Raw genomic sequence first — 23988 nt, 5'->3', positions numbered from 1 at the left:
ACTCAGTGGGGGAGGGCGGAGGGGGGGCGAGGGAGGAGGGGGGGAATAGATAGCGATCTGGCACACGCAGATACACACACAAACGCCCACGTAGCCATGAGCACACTGAAAAACACAAAAACAAACACACACACACACACACACACACAACTGCATGCAACCACACACAGGGCCTGCACTTGCAGAATCACACTTGGAGTACAACAAGCATACACACAACACACAAACCCAGAGTGGGAGGGAGAGTAGGGATGGAGGGATGGATTGACGTGAGGAAAAAAGGCAGAAGAGAGATAGATACTCATCTGACAGACAGAGGGATGGATGGATTGAGGAACGGAGGGAGTGATAGACTAGTCCTGACATTCTTACAGAGGAATGAAAGAACGAGCAGAGAGACGGATGATGAAAGAGCGGCGTGGCTGCTGACTGAGAGAGATAGCCAGCCATTCATCCGTCTGACACCCAGGGGATGGGAAGAAGACGAAGAGACGGAGACTGGAGAGAAGGAGGGAGAGACAGAGAGAGAGAGAGAGAGAGTCATGCCATCTTTGCTGTAGTCAACACAGCCTAGTCGCTCTACCCTGTGCACTGTCCATCGGTCTGTGGTAATGCTCCCACCATCTGCTACCATGAACACATGAACACACAGACACAAACTCATGCGGATGCACACAGACAAAGTGCTGCTGGCAGGTTACATCAGCAGCACTAAATCATATAACAAAGCCCATAGTCAGAGATCAGGATTATACAAGAGATCTGGGAGTGAAAACTGTTAGTGTCAACATGGCGTCCTCTGTAGTGCGCTGATGAGAGAGATTTGAATTTCTTTCATCTACTCCATTGGACAAAAAACTCCAAAAATGTCTTACTTTTGATTTGCCAGTTGCACCTTTCTGAATGAGTTTCATGGACCAGAGAGCTATAAAACTTCTTATGAGCAGAGAGGAAATGAAAAATACAAAAAATATGTGAGTTATAAGGGCCTCAGGCGAGAGGAGAAGTATTCCCTGCCTGTGCTGAGCTGAGTTATGCCTGTCAGGATGTAGAGAACAGTATGGAAAGCTGGAATCAAATTAGTTCATGCTTATTAGTAATAATAGGAGACTCAGGTAAGTGTAAAACTGAGGTAAGAGTAAAACTGAGCTTAAAGAGATCTAAGGGGATATATGTGCATCTTTCTGCAATGTTTACTAAGATGGAGGCATCAGCAAGTCATGCCGTATGTGCACCAGAATAAACATTTGTGGTTGGAGTGTGAGTGTGTGTGTGTTTGGTCTCTCCTGTACTGTGACAGATGGCAGCCCAGACTGTTAGGGGTCCAATAGCGCATCACGAAGGGCCAAAAAAACAGCCTATCGCCTCCTGTGTTTTCATGTGTGTATATTTGTATACGTGTGTGTGTGAGCGCTCTAGCAGCCAGCAGAGGGGACTCTGAAACCCAAAACTGATCCGGTTAATCTAGGAGGTGGATGTGTAGGAGGGGGGAGGAAGGGTCACTTGTGCGCAATCACACACACACACACGAACACACGAACACACACACACACACATACACCATGCGGGACAGCAGTCAATCACAATTTGGACGAGCTGGCACGGGCAGGCAGAGAATTAGGAAGGATTATCTATGGAGGGGGAGGAGGAGAGTTAGGCAAGGGGAGGAGTGGTGGGTGAAGCCTGTTTCACTATATCACATAACAGGGCGGAGGTGGGACCCACTGGCCATAACCATCATCTGTCTGTCAGGCTGTCATGAGTTTGATTGTATGACTTGATAAATTAACAGTGAATGTGATCACATGCAAGCATGTTTGATATGAATATCAGTTAGAGGATGACCACAACTATCATGACCAATAGCGTGAAGAACAGAAAATTTATTGTATAGAGATTATTTGAAATGATGTTTAATCTTATTTAAAAAGGTGCCATTTGGAGTTTTCTTGTAAACATTGTGTTTATCCTCGAGGTCTAACATACAGGTCCTCATAAAACATTTGTAAAGTCAATGTTCTAAATATTTCAAAACCTGCATTGTTTACATGCTAACAGTCTTCTTCTCTTCACTGCATTTGCGGGTGTATTGCTACTCTTCTTTGTGTGTTACTGCCACCAACCGTTGATCTACGAAATAGAGCAAAACCAACAGCAAGATGTGAATCACGCTGCCCGTGTGCTTACGCATGTGCGTTCTTGTGCACGTGCATGGTACAACTTGTACAAAACATTGCTCCATAGTGCTACTAGTGGTAAAACACTCCACAGAGTACCTTTAAGTCCATCATGCTTGCATTTTTTAAATTTTGTGTTGACTGAAAAACCCAGCATCACTAAAATCTTTAAATTCCTTTGTTCATCATCTGTGATGTGAAAGCATCAAATTTTCCACACAGTCAAAGAAAAGTGTGCGTCCTGGTACATCACACTGGACAGCAGTAGTGGAGACTATACCAGCGTTTGGTTAAAAAGTAGCTTATCCGATTTTGCTAACATTTAGCACCAGAGCTGAGAGCGTTGGACCAGAAAACAGAAAGAGTTGAGCTGCACTGCTTCACTCGGCTCACTGTTTCCCTCACCCTTCCCTATTTCTGTTATAGTTTGTTTTGTAGTTAGGGAAATTTGAGACATGAGTAAGTTCGTGAAGTTTATAGCCTGCCATACCGTTGTCCTGCAATGACGCAGCTAAAAAAAATTGATTTGACTGACAAAATGAGATTGGATTTGGAGGCTTTTTAACCTTCATTGATTATTTGAATCATCAATGTTTAGGAGGGCAGCCCACACACAAATTGGAAATGCACCTTCTTCCTCACTTCAATTAGCATCTGCAAGTGATGTTGCCATAATATAGACTTACATTACTTACTTTAAATCACGCTTCAACTTTTCCTCACATTCTGTCTGAATATTAGGCCAGCCTGGCTCTATCTGTCTCTCTGTCAGTCTCACTGACTGTCTGTCCTCCATCACATGGAACTTTTCTGTTCAAGGAGCTGCCTGTTTTTCCACCCATGGCAGCGGCTGCATGAGAGAGACAGCAACTGTGAAACAGATGCAGGTCTGGGAGTGATTGGGAAAGAAATGATTCTATCTGTCTGCTTGTCTTCTCTGTCTCTCTGTTTAGCCCCTGGCACACTCTACCAACACATAAGTATTCACACGGTATACGCAGGCATGCCTATGCATGGATGCATTCATTTGAGCAAAACACCCACAAACAAAACATTTTCTCTTTCTTGTGCCCTTTCTCCTGCTGCTCCATCTCATCCCCCCCACCTTTTTCTCTCCTTTCATTCTTTACTTCTCCTTCTTATCCCTTTTGTTCTTCCTTTTTGCAAGTATCTCTCTAAGACAAGCAGGGACACATTCAGATAGCACATGAAATAATAATCAGCCAGTGAAATATTTAGGAAAAAGGCACACGAATAGATGAGAAGTACCAAGTGTGGCAGAGGAGTGTCAGTGCCCCTTGTGAACATGTCTGTGTGTGTGTGTTTGTGTCTGCTGATGTGAGCAGCAACAGCTCATTGTTTTGGACTGAGTGTGAATAAAAGACTGAAGGGCTGCAGGGAAGAATGGTAATGTAACTTACATATCAGCCAGCTTTTCATGACGCCCTCATATTTTGCACTTTCTCTCTGTTTTGCTTGCACCTCCGCAGACCACTAAAAGGTCTTGTTAACTCAGAGAGAGCCACACTGCCAGCTACCCAATAATAGAAGCTCATTTCGAGTTAGTGGCCCTCTCATTGTGCTGAGAACCACTGAACATCTTTGCCACTCAGTCACTCTGCCAGCTTGCCAGTCAGTCATTCAGTGTTCAGGCATTCAGTCTGACAGTCAATTAACAAGCCAACACTCAGCCGGTCATTCAGCTAGCAAAGCAGCCAGTAAACCAAAAGAGTCAGACAATCAGCCAGACCACTGGTTAACCAGTCAACGAGTCAGTCAGTCAGTCAGAGAGCTAGTCAGTTGATGCTACAGCTCACCAGTCAGCCACTAAGCCAGCGGTGGATTACAAATCAGGGAAAGATTGGCAGCCAAAAGAGTCTCTGGACTCCATCCAAGTCTCACTCTGATTTCTTTCAATGACAAAGAGAAGAACACAGAACACAGGATTTGAGGATACAAAATGACCTGTTTTTTCTAATCAGAGAGCAGACTTAATCTGGGCGGCTGCTGATGTCTGACTAGAAGTTGTCAGTTGGTTGTATGACTTTTTTTGCTTGTTCTGTGGGTCGTCCAACTGCAGCTGTATTGTTGTTACTTGACTTTTTGCCATTTTGTGGGGTTGCCTTTGAAATGCTGAATGAAATTAAATGTAAATAAGATTAGGACAAAGGAAAGGAGGGAGAATGTCATCTGTAGGAGGTGACAGCAATCCGCTGTGCTGTTTACTTTACATGACTTTCATTACAGCACCAAATGTTGGGGGGAAAAGCAAACTGCCTGACACAGCTGTGTGCCAGAAAAAAAGATCCAGGTCCAGTGCATACAAAAGCAAACAGTGCACAGTTGCGTGTCCAAAAAAAACTCTATATACATCTGCACATACACGCACTAATAAGTAGTTGAGCATGCACTGCCACTGTGGTGACAAAATTAAAACACTCACAAATTCCACCTCATACACATTCACACGCGAGCAAACACATCAAAATCCAACTGTTAGACACACACAAACACCCTCATAGAAGCTCTGCCCTCATTAACGGAGCATATGTGATTTCTGCGGCCACATATTTGGCATTAGTTTGTTTACTTGGCCATAAAAATAAAGTGTTACCCTACTCAGGGCTGGAGGAAAAGGAAACGCTCCCTATGCACGCACACATACAAATACACATGATTATACATGTCGGTTGAAACTAACAATTTATTAGTTTGTACCCCACACTTGCTTTTTCATTTCTCTGCCACCCAACACACTCCTACAACTTCTGATTGTACTTCAACAGTTGCTTTACTGTCATTTCATATATTTCCAAAGTAGAAAGTGACTGAATGGTGTTGATGCATGATGTAATAATAATGATCAGAGCAGATTTTATTAGGTATCAACACTGTTACTTTTAACTCGCAAATGTTTCAAGTCAGGGAAAACAATGGACACCTTCAGCAGCAAAACTACATCCAACTTTCCCTCTTTCTTTCTCTTCTTCAGGATCCCCTCTGCTGGCTGCCTCTTTCTTGTCTTTATCGTACACTGGCAGAATAAACTCTCCTTGATCTCCATCCTCTAGACTACAGCCACCACAACTCCCAGGGCTGCAGAAAATGTGTAATATACACACATACTGTACACACAGAACACACACACACAGCATACAGAGGGCGACAACTTTAACTGTACTCACACACAGCCAAACCTTTCTTGACTCTGGAGCTTTAAGTAAATAGATGGAGAGTAGAATAGAAACTTGCACGTGTGAGATATGTGCTTGTTTGTGAGCGTTTGCACTGACATGAATATATATGTAAAAATGATGTAATATACATGTGCGTGTGAGTCCTGTGCGCAAGCTAGAAATTATAGACATCTTTCTCAAGCATGAAAATACACAGTAAATCTTCTCTCTCTCTCTCTCTTTCTCTCTCTCTCTCTTTCTCTCTGGGGTGTGGCAGCCAATCAAAGGCTTGTACATTCACAGCAACAGTCGAGGTCGGACCAGGACATTATTTATTGTTATTGTTGTTGGCACAAAGTGCATACACACACACACAAACCACCACCGTTCTCCTTTCTCCTTCCTCTCCTACAGCCAAATACACACACACTTAAACAACTGCACACACACATACACAAGCACATTTACAGGAACACAAGGAGAAATATAAACATGTACAAGGTACACACACACACACCAAGACATACATGGACTTCGACATAAAGTCACTTAACACTTAAGAGCAAATACACACATAGAACAAAACTGCATGAACGCCTCACACAGAGGATGTACATGCACGCACACACACACACACTTACGTATAAATTAGTCAACAAACAAACAAAAGGTAACACACACTGTTAATACAAAAATGTATACACTCACAATGCACCAGAGAGACACTAATAATAATAAGAAGAAGAAATCACACGCATGGCAAATACACACACATTAAACAAAAACACAAATGAACACACCTCACGCATATCCCCACGCACACACACACACACACATTCACACAGTTCTGATAACGCTTGCCACAAAAATCCAGTGGAACCAATTACAGCTCCACTCGCCTGACAAATCAGCCCTCGGTTTTTAACCCTTTCCTTCCAGTCAGTGGAAGAGAACAAAGTCTGACTTCTATGATAAAAAAATAATGCTGCTCGAGCGTCAGACGTACATTTAATCTGTTTATAATGAAGACACCTTCCTTATCACTTTCAAAGGGACATCAAGGGGGTTGAAGGCAAAAGCTCTGTCCTCTCTGACTGTCTGTCGCTGACAGGAAGTAAACCATGATGTTTGACTGACACCAGCAAGCATACATCAAGCTTACTGACTGAACGGAGTCGAGCGTGTTCACTGAGAAGTCACTGCAGTAACAGATGTGTAGTTGTGTGTTTACACAGTTCCATACTTGCAAGAGAATCATTGCAGATCTCCGAGATTTTACATGACTACTGACCATTTTCACACAAATTATACATTTTTATGTTGATTTCCCATCTTTAGTATAGTCACTGGTTTCACTAGATTTCATGATGATTAGAAGATCAACTTGGGGAATCTTCAAATTCGCTTATTAACATATTACAGTAAGAAACTTGTTACTGTTACTTTTTCATCAAAGTTTTATCGCCATGTAGTAATGCAGTTGTCAGGAGAAACTGCTGTATTTCGGAAAAATCTCACTCTGGTGCGATCAATGAATGATCTGAGACATGAGATCTGAAATTAAGCAGCCAAACATTAGCTTTTTGGGTGCAACACATGCAAAAATGGAGCCTTTGCCCAAGTATAATGATGTATTCAGATCAGTAACATGTAAAGTTCAAAAGTCTATGGTGTTTGCCGCCTTTTCGTCATCCATGTTTGACTCATTTCATGCAGTGCAAGAAAACAATAATGTTTCTCTTGTCTTTTACACAATGTCCATGCGTGCTTCTTCTTTGTCTTCTGGATTTATTTTCTGGCAACATACAGCCACTCATCAATTCTTTTTGGCAGCCAACTTTCTGGAAGGTTGACGCTTCCTTGAATGCACCAGCATGAGGACAGGGGTCCCTGCTTGCAACATCAATAATACCACGTGACAATTATGTCATGAAAATTAAAGTTAGGGTAGGTAATGCATTTTAGAAGCATTATTTGTTATATTTGTTGAAATTCGCTGTACACCCCGACAGCAATCAATTAATCAAATGCTCAGACAATAAAAAGAAAAAACCCAGTATCTGTGGCTGGTGCAGGCCTGTAATAAGTCCGTCCAATCATTTCATTCAGCCCGAATGAAATAATTGGACAGGCGACCTGCCTGTCAACCTACCTACCTGCTTATCTGCGCGTACTCAGCCTGTGCACGCAGGCCCCAGGCGAGCAGCAGGATACCGACGGATAGGAAGTGACGGGACTGCATGAATTGCAGAAGAGAAGAAAAAGACGGGAATATCAACAGAAAGCAGAATGAAAAGTAACATGCGATCATCAGACTATTGCCTGTAGCGCGGGGGAAACTGAACAGCGCATAATCGTGGAGACTTTCAGTGGAAGTGAACTTGGCTCCCAGAATTGAAAAGCAGTGATAAATTCTTATGCATCACTGCAGCTTCAGGTTAGATACTGAGCCGTCTCTGTGCCCTGGTGCTACTCATGGCTCTGGGACTCAGTTAGGAGCTGAGGGTCCGGCTCTCTCACAGACTGGTGACTGAGAAGGTTTTGGAGGCGGACAATGAAAGAGAAGCGATATCACTCGATTTCAAGCAGGGAGATCGGACCCTAATTACTTTCGTGGTGGACTTCAAACAGTTGAGTGTCGGACCTGTGTACAGTTCACTGTTTACTAAAGGTTGTTGTGCCTTGGGAGGAAGTTGTGGGTGTGAGTGAGTGCAATAATAAGCTGTTAAACAGTTGTGTTGCATGCGTATGAAGCATATGCATATGTCCGTGCTCGTCTGGTAGGAGGGGCTTAGGACAGAGAGCGGAGGGGGGAGAGCTACAGGAGGAGGGCGTTTTTTTGTTTGTTTGTTTTTTCCTTTTCCAGAACATTACCTACCCCAGATTTAAGGCAACAAATGGTTTAGTGTGCTTAAGAAAATTGGCAATAATGTTAAGTATACGTCGTTAGTAGCAAAGCATGCAAAACCGGTGTGGTCCTTTAATTATTATTTATTTCCAGGAACTAAATTTAAACCCAGCATCTCAATCAAAGTAAATAATCAAAGCTTCCAGCTCTGTTTGGAAAAGCAGAGAGGGAGAAAAATCAGGATAAATTACATATTTTACAAGTAACCTTGTTCTGAATTTATGGGGACAAACACACACTTGCAAGTGTATGTACATACACAAGCCCACACACAAACACACAGAGTCTGTAACCACAAACACAAAAGCATAAAAAAAGCAGGCAGACACACACATGCATGCGCACAGACGCATACACACAACTGTTCTTTGCACCCTCACACCTCTCCACAGATCACATTTCATAGCAACACCAGAAATAAAGTTCCACTGGCGGAGGGGGGGGTGGGGGGGCTGCAGAGGAAGAAGGAAGAGAAACAGAAAAAAAGACAGAAGGAGAAAAACAGAGGAGAAACAGAAGGAGAGAGATAGAGGCTATCGATCGGTTGGAGTTGGCTCAATCTTGGATTGAACTTTATCACAAACGCAGAGCAGCGCAGCAGGAAACTCTCTGATACGCCTCTAAAGGAGAGAACAGAGGAATGTTCACACTCTATTCTTCTTTCGCATCTCTCATTCATTTTCATTTCTCTTTCCACCCCCGGCCGTGCCTTTTTAAAGAATTCTTTCTCTCTCCTTTTTTTCCCTTTCTTGGCTCTTACATCTTTCATTTTCTCCCTTTGTTTTTCACTTGTCTCTGTTTCTCTCAGCGTTTTCTCTCTCCCGTCTATTCCAGCGGCTGGCTTATTAGCATTCTCTCTGTACATATAATTGATTCCTCATGCCTTCCTCTTGTGAAAATGTCATTCATAATTCTGTGTGATAGCTAGCTGGCTGGCTGGCTGGCTGGCTGGCTGGCTGGCTGGCTGGCTAGTTGGCTGGCTGGCTGACTGAGTGGTTGGCTGGCTGGCTGACTGCAAAGCAAAGTGGCCACTGACCCATTTGTAGCAGATACAAAGAGACTGACAACCAAATCTGATTATAGTAACCGGACCGGGGGCCCCTGTGAAACGAATGGCCTAAGCCAGACTGAGCCTAAGCTGTCATTCATCCTTCTGTGCTTTTTAGTCTATGTATTTAACCTTTATTTTACCCTGGCAGGTAAATTAACAGCAAATTCTCACTGCTGATGAAGGGTGAAACTGAAGGAGGGAAGGGACTTTAAGGAGGTATTAAAGGGGAAGCACTCACGACCTTTCTTGGTGGTAATGGAAATGAATTAAGTGGAATTTAACTATCAATTAAATGGTCTGTGTGTGTATGTGTGTGTGTGTGTGTGCACGCACAAGTGTTTGCTTAGCAACCGAAACGAGCAAATGGGCAGCTGACAGTCAGACAGACCAATTTACACACATGCACGCGCACGTTGACAGACATATATATTCTCAAGCACATGCTGCCATGCACACAAACATACAAACAGAGACAACTAAATACTAATGGATGTGCACATTTATATATATATAGACACACACACACACACAAGCTGAGAAGTGCAGAGTCAGTTAAGCCACCTACACAGCTAACCATCAACAAGATCTCAAAGGCACCTGGTTGCAGCTGACAGAGAGGGCGGTGTGTGTATGTGTGTGTACATATAACAGGGAATCTCTTAGCCCAAACACCCTCCTCCCCTCACGTCTCACTCCTCATGTTACAGTACAGTCTCTATAACTAAACAAGAGAGGGACAACAGAGAGAGGCTGAAAAAGACGGACAGAAGCAAAGAGACACAAAACCAAGGAGAAGCAAAGAAGCAGAGAGACAGGAGGAAGTAAGATGAAGAAGAGACACAGAGAGACAGACAGCCAAAAGAGGACAGAGGAAGAGTAGTAGAGACATAAAAATTGACATGAAAGAGATTGGATGGAAAGATGGAGAGACAGACAGACAAGAGGAGGAGACATAAGGAGGTACTTACCGGATGCCTGCCCTGAGGGTACATGATCCCAGGAGAGGAGAGGCTGCCAGTCCGTTTGATGGCCAGGTTAGTCCCCTGGCCCTCCACTCCTCTGCCCTCCACCGGTTACACAGCCACACACACACACAAACCCACACACTCACACACTCACTCACTCTCTCACACTCAGAAAGTCCAGTCCCTGCTCCTTAGCTGGGGTTGAAGAAAGCAGTCTTTACTCTTCCAGAGTCTCTCTCCTTCTTTTCTTCCAAGCTCTCTCTCGCTTTCTGTCTCTCCTTCTTCTAAGGCAAATTCCTGTTGACACACAACTGAAGAGCGCTCAATCCCTCGCTTCATTTATCCAATGTCATGATAAAACGAGCACCAGACTTTCTCTTCTTCTTCTTCTTTTCTCAGTAAAACCAAAGTCTTTTCTGTTTCTCCTCTCTCTCTCTCTTTCTCTCCTCCACGTTTTCCTCTCAGTGTCCCTCTCCCTTTTCCTCACCTTGTGATCAGTCAAGGTCCACACGTAGTGACATGACACAGAGAATTGCATCCAGGCAGGCTCCCCTCTTCTTCCTCTCCTCCTCCTCCTACTCTTCTCCCCTCTTCTCCTCGTGCCCCTTCAACCCGGCTGTCCAATGGCGAAACATACACACACACACTCAGCTCCGTTCAGATAGTCTTCTTCTGTGCTTTTTCCTCCTCTTCACCCTCTCTCTGACACACTGAAGCCTCTGCCTTGACTGCTGCCGCAGAAAAGAAGAAGAGGGATAAGAAGGAGGAGAAGAAGTAGAAGGAGGGAGGGGAGAATAGAGAGAGAGAGAGAGAGAGAGAGAGAGAGAGAGAGAGAGAGAGAGTGAGAGCTTTGTTTTTAATCTAAATGTGGAAAAAACGCGAGAGGAAAGCAGGAAAGAACAGCAGGTCAGTGGAGGATCCAGCGGGCTTTTCAGCAGCAAGTCCTAGACTGTAATATATTGTGCCTGTTGGCTTCAACACAAACACGACAGGCTGCTAAAGCTCCTCTTAAGGTGGAACTGAGTAGATAGAGACACCCAGTCACACGGAGAGAGAGAGAGGCAGAGGGAGGAGAGAGAGGCAACGAGAGAGATGGATGCCTTTTCAATTGTGGTCAGACAGACAAAGCAATCAGTCATGCACAAAGACTCAAGCTCAAACTGATATGAATCGAGATTCACACACACACACACACACACACACACAAACGCTCCGACACTCATACACAAATTCATGACAGCTATCTGAACACACTTATTATGCAACACACACACACACACACACACACACACAGTAGCACATGCACATTATAGTTACTCAAAGTGATACGTTTATTACCCATTTTACACCTTGTATTAAAATGTGTCTTCTTGGATGACTGGATAGCAATCCAATCATGCTTAATCACATATAAATCCAGGTGTAAACACAGCCAGGATGCACTGAAGAATGCTACTGATCCAACTGCTCAGACCTCCCCAGGAAGTGGTCTCAGATGCACTGCATCCAGATGTTTGTCAAGTATAAATGCTTCATCATGCCAAACTACATATGCCAAGTCCTAACTCCTCAAAAACAGAGTAACATCATCTGAAGAGCAACAGAAAAGTATGATCGCTTCGGATTAATCAGTTTAATGCCTAGAAGCCTACAGGACACATTAATACTACAAAATAGAAGAACAAAATCTTTATGTGCTTTGCATTCATGACATTAAACTAATTCTATTTTAAACTGCAGCTTCACTGTGCGACCATCCCGGAAAATTACACAAAACAAATTAGATACACATGGCTCAACTATTGACAAATTATCCAGATCTGCTGATCAAGTAATGCTTGCTCAGATATGACCTGAATTCGACTCATATAAACCAGTAAAGTTTGCAATAATCAGGCTGCTGCCTTAATCTGGTTATAATCAAGAAGTCAGCATGCATGCTGCTTGATTTTCTATGCCTAAAGATATCATCATAAGACACGTTACGCATTCTCAGATATACAAGTATGTGAAATGTGGTCACAGTGGATCCATACCATATTTGAACACAAGTCACATGAGCCAGCAAAACAAACCTGCACACACACACATAATTGCTATATAGATTTATAATGACTTAGCAGGTAGTCGGGTATTTAGACTCTTGCCCAAGAACACAAACATACGTGTATCAAACCATTTAACACAGCAGACACACTGTCATTCAACACACACACACATATCCAAAATGAGATACCTTTTAGAGTACTGATCTGATATGATTCAGTATTAATTAATCTTGTATCCTGTTCATAAAGGGTTTCATATTTGCTGTTCTATCTGTTGCTGGGTGGTCTATTGTGGGGGGAAAAAAAACCTTTGACACACAGGAAGTAGCTTATTTTACTTCCCTCTTAGCAGCAAAAGTGGTTTGTTTGGATTAAACTGAAGAACTGTGTCGAAACCAAAATATCAACACTGTCCCACCTACAGAAACTTTATCAACATTAATTCAAAGGAAATGGATATTACAGCAGGGGCCACACATTGTGAAGTGATAGCCGTGCAGAAACATCACAGCGACAACCACTTACCACCAAAGATGTCATCAAAATCAATAAGTCGAGTATCTAGAGGATTACCACTCCAACACCCCACAAATATCCTGCTACACAAAGATAAAAATGTCTGCCTGCCTACTTTTGACTGTTGGCTCCGTTGCACATGTTATTTACAGGACTGCCCAGAATGGACCTGGACCAACTAAGACCTGGTATTTAAAGCCTTTCCATGTACAGTGCACCAGTCTGGCCCAGCCGTCTTTTGGCGCTGTTTATAATGAGTTTATCCGGGGCAGCTCTGCCTTTGAACTTGATCAAACAGCCATTAATCCAACACTGTTGAATCAGACACAGTCAGTCTTGGCATGCGTGGAGGGTTTCCAGTAAGACAGACACTGCATTTGATAACAAGCGGGTTAGCCAGAGGGCAGCCCCAAAGCCTCAATTAAGGTCACATACAGACATCCTATTATCCAGTGCAGTCTATTACCAAACACTATATGTAGATCTTTTCGGGGAAACCTCATGCTACCTTATATTAATCCCCGTTAAAATTCATTGCTAAGTTTGTTTGAATGTTTGATGTGTCGAACTTCTTTGAATTTGTGCTATTTTGAACTAAGTAAAAGGACTGTCTGAATATTAGGGTGTAGGTGAGTAGTTGTGGTTCATCTGGTATAAGAGGATGTAGAGGAAAAGAATCTTCACACTGTATCGTCTTGTGTTTGTAGTGACAACAGTGATGAAGGCCTTTTAACACGTTCATTTCTAACTAACTGTTCAATGATTTATTATAATCAATTGATAACATTTTGTAATTTGTAAGGTAATTCATTTTAAATGAATAAAAATGACACAGGTAATAAAACTTATATTTGTCAATTAATAGTTCTACTTCATCATTAAAACTTTACATGATTAATAAATTAAACTGATTTGCAAAACGGTTAATACATTTGACTTTTTTTTAAATTCTGTTTACTAATGTGTCTTTCTTCTTCTTTCTTCTATCTTATTCTATCTCACAGTTCATTTGTTTGCACTTTGCTGTTTTTAGATTCAGTTTCATTCACACCTTTGTTTATTTTGGAGTAAGATTATGTAACTTAATCCTAACCCTCATCTGAAAGAAAGTTGAATTCATGAGCAAAAGAAAACCACAACCTTGCTCAATCGATGTAGGGTGTGGACGTTGTGACATTGGGTTTTTGTGTATACTGTGAATACAGTCTGCATTTATACTACTATGTAATGTCATTGGGGCTTTACTTGGTCTGGTAAAGGCCTTTTTCAATGGACATTTTAACTTGTCATAGCAGGAAAAGCACAGGAGTAACTAATAACATGCCTTTTCTATTCAAGTGTCCCAGTGAGCCAGCATGCACAATACCAGAAAACTGAAATAGCAGCAGCTAAATGGAATTCAGCCTTCATTAATTTTATTGCTTTTTCTACTGTGATATGTCAAAATGTTCACTGATTTTATGACTCTTCTCTACTTGTGCTACTATGATAGTATTTTTCAGCATGTCACAGATATTAATTTATAGAAGGGTAAACACACTATGCTTCACATATGTGTGTAGTTTTCTGCATGTGGTATAGATTCACTCAGTCAAGTCACCAGATGATGCCTTTAAAGCAACTGACTCAAGAGAATATTGGAAAATGAAGGAAAATGAATGTATGTTTCCATATTTTCATAGTGGGAATCATGTGTAGGGTCAGTAGCCAACAGCTGCCCTTGTGCAAAAATAGTGACACCATCAGGCCAAAATTCCCACATGTAAACATCCATTAATCCAGAATCTAAACCATTTATCCTGTTCAGGGTAGTAGGGGACTGGAGCCTGCTGCAACACACAATGGTCGAGAGTTAGACTGCAACCAGGTCCCTGTGAACTTTCAGAACACACCTTTCTCTGGTTTCTGTGACTCTTTCCTGCTATTCCCATCTGGCTTCATTCAAAGTCTCTCTTTCACCTTTCTCTCTCACACATACACAGACACACACCGTCATTCAATTGTGCCCCCCACCACCACCACCACCACCACCACCAACACCACCTTTCCCCATGTAGCCCTTGTACTAATCAACATTATCTAATTGTCTAGAAAGTATTATGCAGGTAATTATTCCCCTGACTCCTCACACTGGGTTTCAGAGAGACAGATGGGCAGGCATACAAACACACAGACATGCAGGCAGACAGACATCAAAACAGTCAAAATCTAAGTTGTACTTACCACCAGCACCGTATAATACAGTCTTCATCTATAGCATGTGTTGCCACAGCAACACCGTATGTATGGTGAGCGGGTTTGTCAGGTCGCACCTGCCCAAATTAACAATGTGAATGGCGGCTAATTTCATCACTTCAGGAAACAATGTGTTTACAATCGCATTACCTGGTCAACTAATTTCATTTCCATCAATAGCAACAAGGTGAATCAACACAATGCTCCATCAGTGCTGGTGTAGTTTGTTGGTGGGGAACAACACAGATTTCAGCTGTAGAGTTTAGGGCATACAATATTTAGGACACATTAAAAACTTAAAAACACAGAGGGCTGCATGGTTCCTGCAATGATGCAGTAACTAATACATATTAAGTAAGGGTAAGTCTTCCTTCCTTTCATCAGCCCCATGAAGAAAGGATTACTCATTTATTGTGGAAGTTTTCCAAACTGTGAAAAGATAAGTAGTTGGAAAACAATATGATAATATTTATTTGGCAACTTAAGTTACTTTTATCTGTAAATACTTAAAACTGACAAATAAACTGTAATTTGGCCATATGGAAAGTGGAGTGCAGTGTGTTTTGACTGACCTTGGCTCTGATACTACACCACGAAGAAACATACAAGCTGAGAGGATCTACAGTCAGCAGCTTCAGAGTCATGGTCAGCATCTAAAAACACAGAGGAGCAGAATCAGCTGTTAGCACAGGCACAGTGAAGACATGATCTCTGCTTAGAAAGCCTTAAACAGCACTACCAGATAATAATGGCTGACTACAAAAAATATATAAACAATAGATAATAACAGTAAACATTTCTACAATATTGGCAGGATAACAGAACTCATTTCTGTCTGGTTAAGGAATATGTGGGCTAAATAATCCCAAATGGTCTTCATTAGGTTACTGTCTGTAAAGGACAAAAAACAGGATTATATTTGAGCAACATTTTAAGCTTACACTGCCTAAGTGGCTATCAAACTGAGGAATACTAATGGGCAGTTTCGTTTGGCTAATCTTTAATTCATTTGACAGAGAATGCATACAAATGGCTATTCTTACTGTACTAAATGAGTAATGTCCTCCTGTTTGAGGCTTATACATTAAAGCTTTACCAATTGGGGTTCTAGGTCTTGTGTTCTTGTCTCTTAAATTAAAAAGTTGGCCAGCCCCTGTTCAAGAGTTGACTAACTTAAGCATCCTAGCAAGCAATTCTGTCATTTTATGTAAACCAAACCGACTGTGTTGTGAAAACAATCTTCTTTCCTAGCTACTTGAGCTTAGCCTACCAACAGGAGACAGTGGGCTTTAAACTGGATGACAGACGAAAGAATAACAAAAACACAAACAGATACAGACACCCAAAGCAGCAGCATTTTTTACATGAACTTGGACCTTACAGCCAGAAATAACGGTCGTTGGAGACGATGCAACTTACATTCAGACCAGGACACCTGTCAGTTAGGTAACTGTACGTGCCTTGTACTTTTTCTTACATCAACAACAAGCTCTATAGGCGAGGGAAAGTCACGTTCCATGCTTACACGTCTCAATTTAGGCAGTAAAGAAGGCTAACCGCAATTCTTTGGTTCCACCTTAAAAGCTCTTCCTCGTCTGAAGGCTCTATCCACGCGCTGATTGGACGAATGGAAGATGTGTTCTAACCAGTCGGCTTCTTAGAACCCCACGTTGGGTCCTGATGTCACGGGGCAATCAGGCCAATTGCAGCGCGACCCGGCCGTTGAATGGGTGTGGGCGGGGTGGGGGGCGGCGGAGGGAAGTTGAGGAGTCTGTGGGGATTGTGGGCATTGAAGTTCCAATTATTCTGCACACACACACACACACACACACACACACGCACACATAAACACACAAACACACACGCTGTCAGTCACGCTACATAAATGCTCAGTAAATTCCGCTGTTAATTTCAATCCCGCTATTTCTATTGCACACACACACACACACACACACATACACACACACACGCACACACTCACTGTGGGTAAACACCTTACTTGTCAGTGAAGTCCAGTTCAAAGTCCAGTTTATATTTGTAATCCAGTTCGAAATTTAAGATTTTCTTAATTGTACTTCAAACACTGGATAAACAGAAATAGGTCGTCTTCACGTGCCAAAATTAAAATAATGAGGCATATGGAACAACATGTGACATACAACCTACAGTGTTGAAATACTGCAGTCAGTTAACTCCTTTTGTGTTGGTTTGTTTAGATCTTTAATTTTCCTTCTTTTTTCTTTCTGTATGATACACATACTCTCTCCCCTCTTGCTCTGAGATCTTTCCTTGCTGCACGCATCTCATTTCAGGGTGATATTGTGATATTTGGTGTGTTAGCTCTCCTCGCAGACCACATTTTATAACACTGCTGCCGCAGAGTAAAAATAAAACCCTGCTGACTCCCATTTTACTCGCCGTCTTGTCTTTACTTGTGTGGAGGGCTGACGCGAAGCTTCATGGACAGGGTACATGTATTTTCCTCCTAAGAGGATACTGTCATATTAATGAATGTATGGCTGCAGAATGCAATATGTATGGTGAAGAAAGGAGGTCCTGACTGTATCTACTTATTAAAGGACACATCCATGCTGGGGCACAGTGATATCATCACAGTCTCAAGGGTGTTTGCTACTAGGCCACAACAAAAGTAAAATACTAATTATATAACATATTTACAGGCTATTATAGGCTGTTTGTGCAGTCAGTAATTATCTTGAACAAAGAGCATGATAACAAGAGTTTAAAAAAAACTTTGAGAGAGAATTGGAGGGTGTTTGAAAGTTTCCTCAGAGGAGATATAAAGTTTTGTGCGTGTCTTATAATATCCTATATTTCCTGAGGTTTCTTCCATATTTTCCCCATTAAATAATGTTTCCTTATCCTTATCGAGGGTCTAAGGATAGAGGATGTTGTATGCTGTACAGATTGTAAAGCCCCTTATTGGGCTAAAAAGACTGACTTGACTTAATATTGTAAATGAGCCTAATGTGTATTTCAATGATACTGCACCCTCCATCAGCTGGTCCACAACAATACTGTCAATATAAAAACAGTTTCTGTGCAAAATAACATTGCACTTAAGTATCTCATGTAGTTATTTTTGCTGGTGGGCGTCTTCACAGGTTTTTAGTTACGTTAACTTGATAAAAGAGTAAAGCACTGACTCCTATCCACAAATTTATTTAAACAGAAAAGGGCATTAAAACAAAACTTAACGACCAAATCAAACAGGATACTCATTCATAAACCTTAAAAATATATATATTGCGATTTTTATGTCTTGATTGTGTGGAGTGAAGTTCAATATAGAGAGATTAATTGGAAGTGTATAACAAAATGTATCAAGGTTAGCAACAGAGACCTTTGATGATAAGACTCCTCCACATGAAGTCCTTGAAGATGGAGGAGAGAACAGGCACCCCTGGAGTCTGGACACAGGTGGTGGTGGAGTAGAGCCAGCAGGTAGAGGATGGACCCTTTCTGTTGAATCTCATGGACATCCTGATGATCCTGTTTGTGATGGAGGAGCTGGTGGGTCGCATGTTAGTAAGTCTGAAACCCGGATTGGCTGGATTGCAGTAATCTTTAAAAATATATATATATTTTAATGGTTTGCTCTATTGTATCTATTCCTACCAGTTGTGTTGTCATGTACTTTGATTTGTTCTGTTTTTTTCATAAAATGAGATATGAATAGAAAGACATTGACGCAAAACCATCATCAAAGGACCCCCTCACACACACGCACACACACACACGCACACACTCAGTTGTCAGTCAGGGAAATGATCTGCAGATCTGCACTGACTAATCCATGCAGTAATAGGAAGCGGCAGAGAGAGAAACCCTATCCCTGTGATGTGGGACTCTGGATAAACTCTGCGTTGGTTTGACGCTGGGTAAATAGACACCTATTCACACATGGGCAAACACACACACACACACACACACACACACACACACACACAAACAGAAGAACACCACCATACGCACACACATGGGGTGAATAAAACTGCCATGTGTATGTACCTGCGGTGTGTTACAGATCCCTGAGCGCCTGCAAACACATGTGATCTCCTGACCTTGTAGTGCAAACATTTAGCTATAGTGTGTATGGATACGTGTGTGTGAGTGTGTGTGTGTGTTAGCTTTTTTGTGTGTGTGCGTGCTTTGGCGTGTCTGGGTGTGATTGTGTATGTTTTTGCAAGATCAGTGTGACTTCCTGGCTGTACGTCTAGTGGGTCTGTACGTGTGGGACATGTGCAGTAACACTCCGTGCCATAATTAGCTTCATCCAACTTATTTCCTGCTCCTGGCTACAGGAAAGAAGTGTGTCATTTGTGTGCATGTGTGTGTAGACAGTGACACATTTTTGTCGTATTGGCTCTGTATGCGGACATATTGGATTTGTAATGAAACGGCTATGAGGTTAACGTGTCGACTTTCAGCTTTAGGGGTGTTTAAGGGTCTTCACATCCGTATTCGGTAAACAGCATAGAATGTGTAGCTTTTATACCTCAATATATTTTAATACATACTGTACCAGTTTTAAGATAAAATCACAGGACAATGATCCTGACTCAGTCCGATTGATCATGTGTTGAAAAGACAAGAACGTTGATATTGGATGATTACATCTAATGCTAACATTTGGTTTGTAGCTAAACTTCAGGGTTATAAAAGGAATAAATATGCGCCACATGCCCATCCACCACTCCGCACTCCTCATCCTTCACCACACCACATAAAAGGGGACTTCCTGCATTGACACTGAACATCAGCATTGGATATGGGGGAGGTGCTGCATCTTCTAATATGGATGTATTTAGGGATACTGTGCTCGCTGCACTTGCTGAAAACCAGACTGAAGGGAAAATGCCCCAGAAACCAACAGGTGAAGATGACTGCAGCACGGACCTGGCTTCACAAGGGAAGGTACAGGTCTGCTAATGTGTATGTGTCACAGACTTCAGACAATAAGTAGCTGCAAAAGATTTACAACTAAATATTATATCTGAGTAACTGCACCCAAGCAAATAATCTTCCTCATGTTGCCAACTAGTGGTGACTACAAGCTCCTGCCACACCACTATAGTGCACAAGTGCAACGGATCACACCTTACTGTACCTAGCTGTGAAAATAGGCGTGATCAGAGGTCCATCACACTTACTTTTCAACCCATAGAGGTTACTGCAGCAGTGTGTTTCCTCTAAACAAGATCAGATGTGAGTTACTCTTTTAGTTAACGCCCTTAAAGGACGGGTTCACAATTTCTCAAGACTGTCTCAAAACAACAGTCAGGCGCCCAAATGAACACTGACGCATGTTTTTATTGCTGTAATTATCCCTCCTGTTCATACTGACCATTACAAGATCCCCTCATAATGCAACTACAATGTAAGTGATGGGGGCCAAAGTCCACAGTCTTCCTTCTGTGCAAAAATGTATTTTAAAGTTTATCTGAAGCTTCAGCCATCCAAAATAGTCAAATCAAGTAGATATCTTTCAACATTAGAGTCTTTTTAGTGCCAAAGCTCCTCTTTTTGTTACTTTACTTCCACTGCAGTTCAACAGGGAAACATTGTCTGAGGAAACACAAAGAGGGAATTTGATGCTAAAAAGACTGTAAATGTGGCAGATATCCACTTGATATGACTAACTCAGACTGCTGAAGCCTCATATAAGCTTAAGATACCCTTTTAAATGCATTTTTTCACTAAATGACTGTGTGGACATACTGTGGATTTTGGCCTCCATCACTTACATTGGAAGCACATTTGAAGGGAATATTTTAACAGCCAGTATGAACAGCAGGAATGATTACAGCGAGGAAAACCTCTTTCAGTGTTCATTTGGGCATCTGACTATTGTTTTCAAAATTGTGAACCAATCCTTTAAATTGGGTACCTGTCCAAAAAAAGTGCTCAACTGATGTTAACACCCTCAAATTAAAGCCAAAAGTCGGCACTTAAACCTCAGAGTTACATTGTGTATTTAATTTTCCATGTGTTAGAGTCCAGAGCCAAAAGAACCAAAAACATCTTCTCATCCTACTATTAATGAACTGTAACTCATCAAGATCAGATAGCCAGGAAATGAGGAGAAGTGTCCAACAGAGCATAATGAAGTCCGCATCAGTCACTGTCTTGTTCCGACATACATGGATGTAAAGAGAGAGAAAGAGAGAGAAGAGGAGAAAGAGAGCAAGACGACTGCATGTTTGGTGCATATGTGTCCCAGTAGACCGTTCTATAAATCAAGTTAGCCCGATGGCATTTTCATGTATGTGTGTATGCCTGTCCTGTGCAGAATATACTGTATGTGTGTGTCTCTATGTACGAGGGCATGATCTTGCATAGAAACACTTTCTTTGCTTCACTCAAATTTTTTTCTGTTCAGCCACACACACACACAACATAGATAAGGATGGATACATTCACATACACATACACATACACACACACACACACACACACATATACAATATATATATATATATATATATATATATATATATATATACACATACACATACACACATACACACATACATATACATATAAATACATATACATACACATAAACACACACACACACATGTGTATGTGTGTATCATGAGTAAGTATGAGTGTGCAGTAGTATATGGTATACTGTGTGAGTGTGTGTGAATCATGTGTGTGCATATGCCGTATGAGGATGGTCTGAGCATGCTCTTCTGTCTTTGCATGTGTGTGCACAGTGTAACATATGCTTGTAGGTCTGTGTGCATCAAAAAAAAATATTCTGAGAGCGGTTGCATATGTAACTATGTGTAGGCTATACACTGTACAATATGTGTGTGTTCATTTTCATGCATAATTTACATGTGTGTGTGTGCAGTTCCTCCAGGCTGTGGTAGACTGAGCTGTGATCAGCCTACTTGGCACGAGCCAATTGTGTGACTAATTGGGACTGAGGGAGACTGCAGTGAATAAAAAAACCTCCTTCTCTTCCATCACCATCCTCATCCTCATCTCTCTCACACACACTTATACGTACATACATATTCATGAATCCCCTAAACACATAAAGATACATTATCTTTTTTTTCACTGATCAATAGAGGCAACAACAGTGCTGTGTTTTCAAAGTCAACAGCATGACACTGAGCCCCACTGAGTTCATACTTACAGTGGAACAAGCACATTGTGTGTGTGTGTGTGAAAGAACTCATGTGCTACTTCATTTATTTATTTATTTTTTGAATTTTATTTGATAGGGACGATGCAATTTAACATAGTTCCAAAACAGAGAATGAAACTGTACAGTGCAATTACAATATACAGCTTTCATTATCATAAAATCACAATACATTACAGATATGGAAGTGAAATACACATACCAAAATACATTGGTTGTGATGTGCAGTTTGAAAAAAAACTTTGTAATATAGAGTACAATTGGCTAGAAATAAGTACAGCTCTGGTTTGCTTTTAGCCAGCACTTTGTTGTAAAACATTTTACATCTGGAATTTGATTTCAGTTGGTAATGTGTCCCAGAGTTGACAGCCCTTTATGGAGAAAGCTGATTGTCAAAATTTAGATCTGTGATGTGGTATTTGACAGTTGCTGTTCACCATGCTCCTAGTTACTCTGTTACTGTCTTGTCTTTAGATATATCTGGAAAGAGGCTTGGGGGTTAAACTGTTGATGCATTTGAAAATTAATTTGAGGAAACAAAAATGAGTAAAGCTCTCAAAGATAAGTGTTTTGTATCTTTTCAGTATGTGGATTTTTGTCCATTATGTTCAGTGTCTGATCATATGGATGTGAGGTGTCTGATTGTAGATGGTGAGTCCCTGCTGTCATACAAAATCATAGAGTGCATAAATAACTTGGCTGCCTGAGTGGGTATTTAGAACCTGATTAATTTGAAACAATTAAGGTTGGTCTTTACTGTTTTTGAAATCTTCTTTACATGTTTATCAAATCTGAGTTGTGGATCTAAGAGTATTCCTAAGAACTTGAAATCACTGACCTCCTCTATTTCTTCACGCCATATCTTGATTTTAAAATTTTCAAGTGAGCTCTGTTTTCTAATGGAGAAACACATAGAAACTATTTTTTTTTCAAATTCATTATAAGATGATTATTATGCAGCCACTGATGTCATTGATAAACAGACCGAAAAGCAGCGGACCCAAGAGGAGGAATAGCCATTCTGTTGTTTAAAATGGGACTTTTCTCGGTCAACTTCCACATACTACTCTCTAGTTTAAAGATGTGACTCAAACTAATCATCTGCTTGTTTAGAAACATTGAATATAGACAACTTGGACAGGAGAATGTCATGGTTACATTTGGTGACATTACCCCCATCCAAGGAACGCTTTACATTTTCAATGAAATAACAATTTGCAGTTTCTGTGGAATATTTTGGTCTAAAACTTAATTGTTGAGGATGAAGGAGCTGATTGGTCTCTAGGTGGTCAACTAGCTGTACTGCTGCAACCTTCTTAAGTACCTTTGACAGGACAGGAAAAAGTAGAAATAGGGCAATAACTGCATATCAGATCATGATCCGATGCTTTGAAGACTGGTGTAATGCCTTTTTCCAGTTATTTGGGAATTTGCTGATCCTCATCGATCAATTGATGAGATGCGTCACAGGTCTTATCAAGATAGAGCTGTATTTCTTCATGAAACAAGTATCCAGATTATAAATGTCTTTTGCTTTAGAATTTGATCATTTCTTATTAACTTCTGCAATTTTCGCTTCATTGACGTCTTGTATATGAAAGGAATATGGTGATTTTATAGCCACTGTATTATTAGTTGTCGTTGGAGAATCTAATTTATGAACCAATTCTTCTACTGGTTGTATAAAGTACATGTTAAATTCGCCATGGTGGCATTATCTGTGATGGTC

At 41.3% G+C, this 23988-nt stretch overlaps 1 protein-coding gene across 6 annotated transcripts in view; it reads right to left on the bottom strand.

Annotated features, from left to right (window-relative positions):
* The window catches only part of tle2b (TLE family member 2, transcriptional corepressor b), an 87773-nt gene extending 71127 nt beyond the window's left edge, over positions 1-16646 (bottom strand). For 2 of the 6 annotated variants that reach the window (XM_067597093.1, XM_067597094.1), the window contains exons 1-2: positions 16496-16646; positions 15649-15729 (exon numbers count right to left, since the gene is read on the bottom strand). In XM_067597093.1, coding sequence (XP_067453194.1) covers positions 15649-15729 — 81 coding nt within the window. In that variant the 5' untranslated portion in view covers positions 16496-16646. Of the gene's footprint in view, positions 1-10280; positions 11227-15064; positions 15128-15648; positions 15730-16495 lie in introns of those variants that run through there. The other 4 variants (XM_067597097.1, XM_067597098.1, XM_067597099.1 and 1 more) reach the window with 4 other exon arrangements.
* Between the last annotated feature and the right edge of the window lie 7342 nt (positions 16647-23988).

This window comes from Thunnus thynnus, chromosome 8 (assembly GCF_963924715.1).
Source record: "Thunnus thynnus chromosome 8, fThuThy2.1, whole genome shotgun sequence".
Taxonomy (NCBI): Eukaryota; Metazoa; Chordata; class Actinopteri; order Scombriformes; family Scombridae; genus Thunnus; species Thunnus thynnus.
This window is presented reverse-complemented; position numbering and strand designations above follow the sequence as displayed.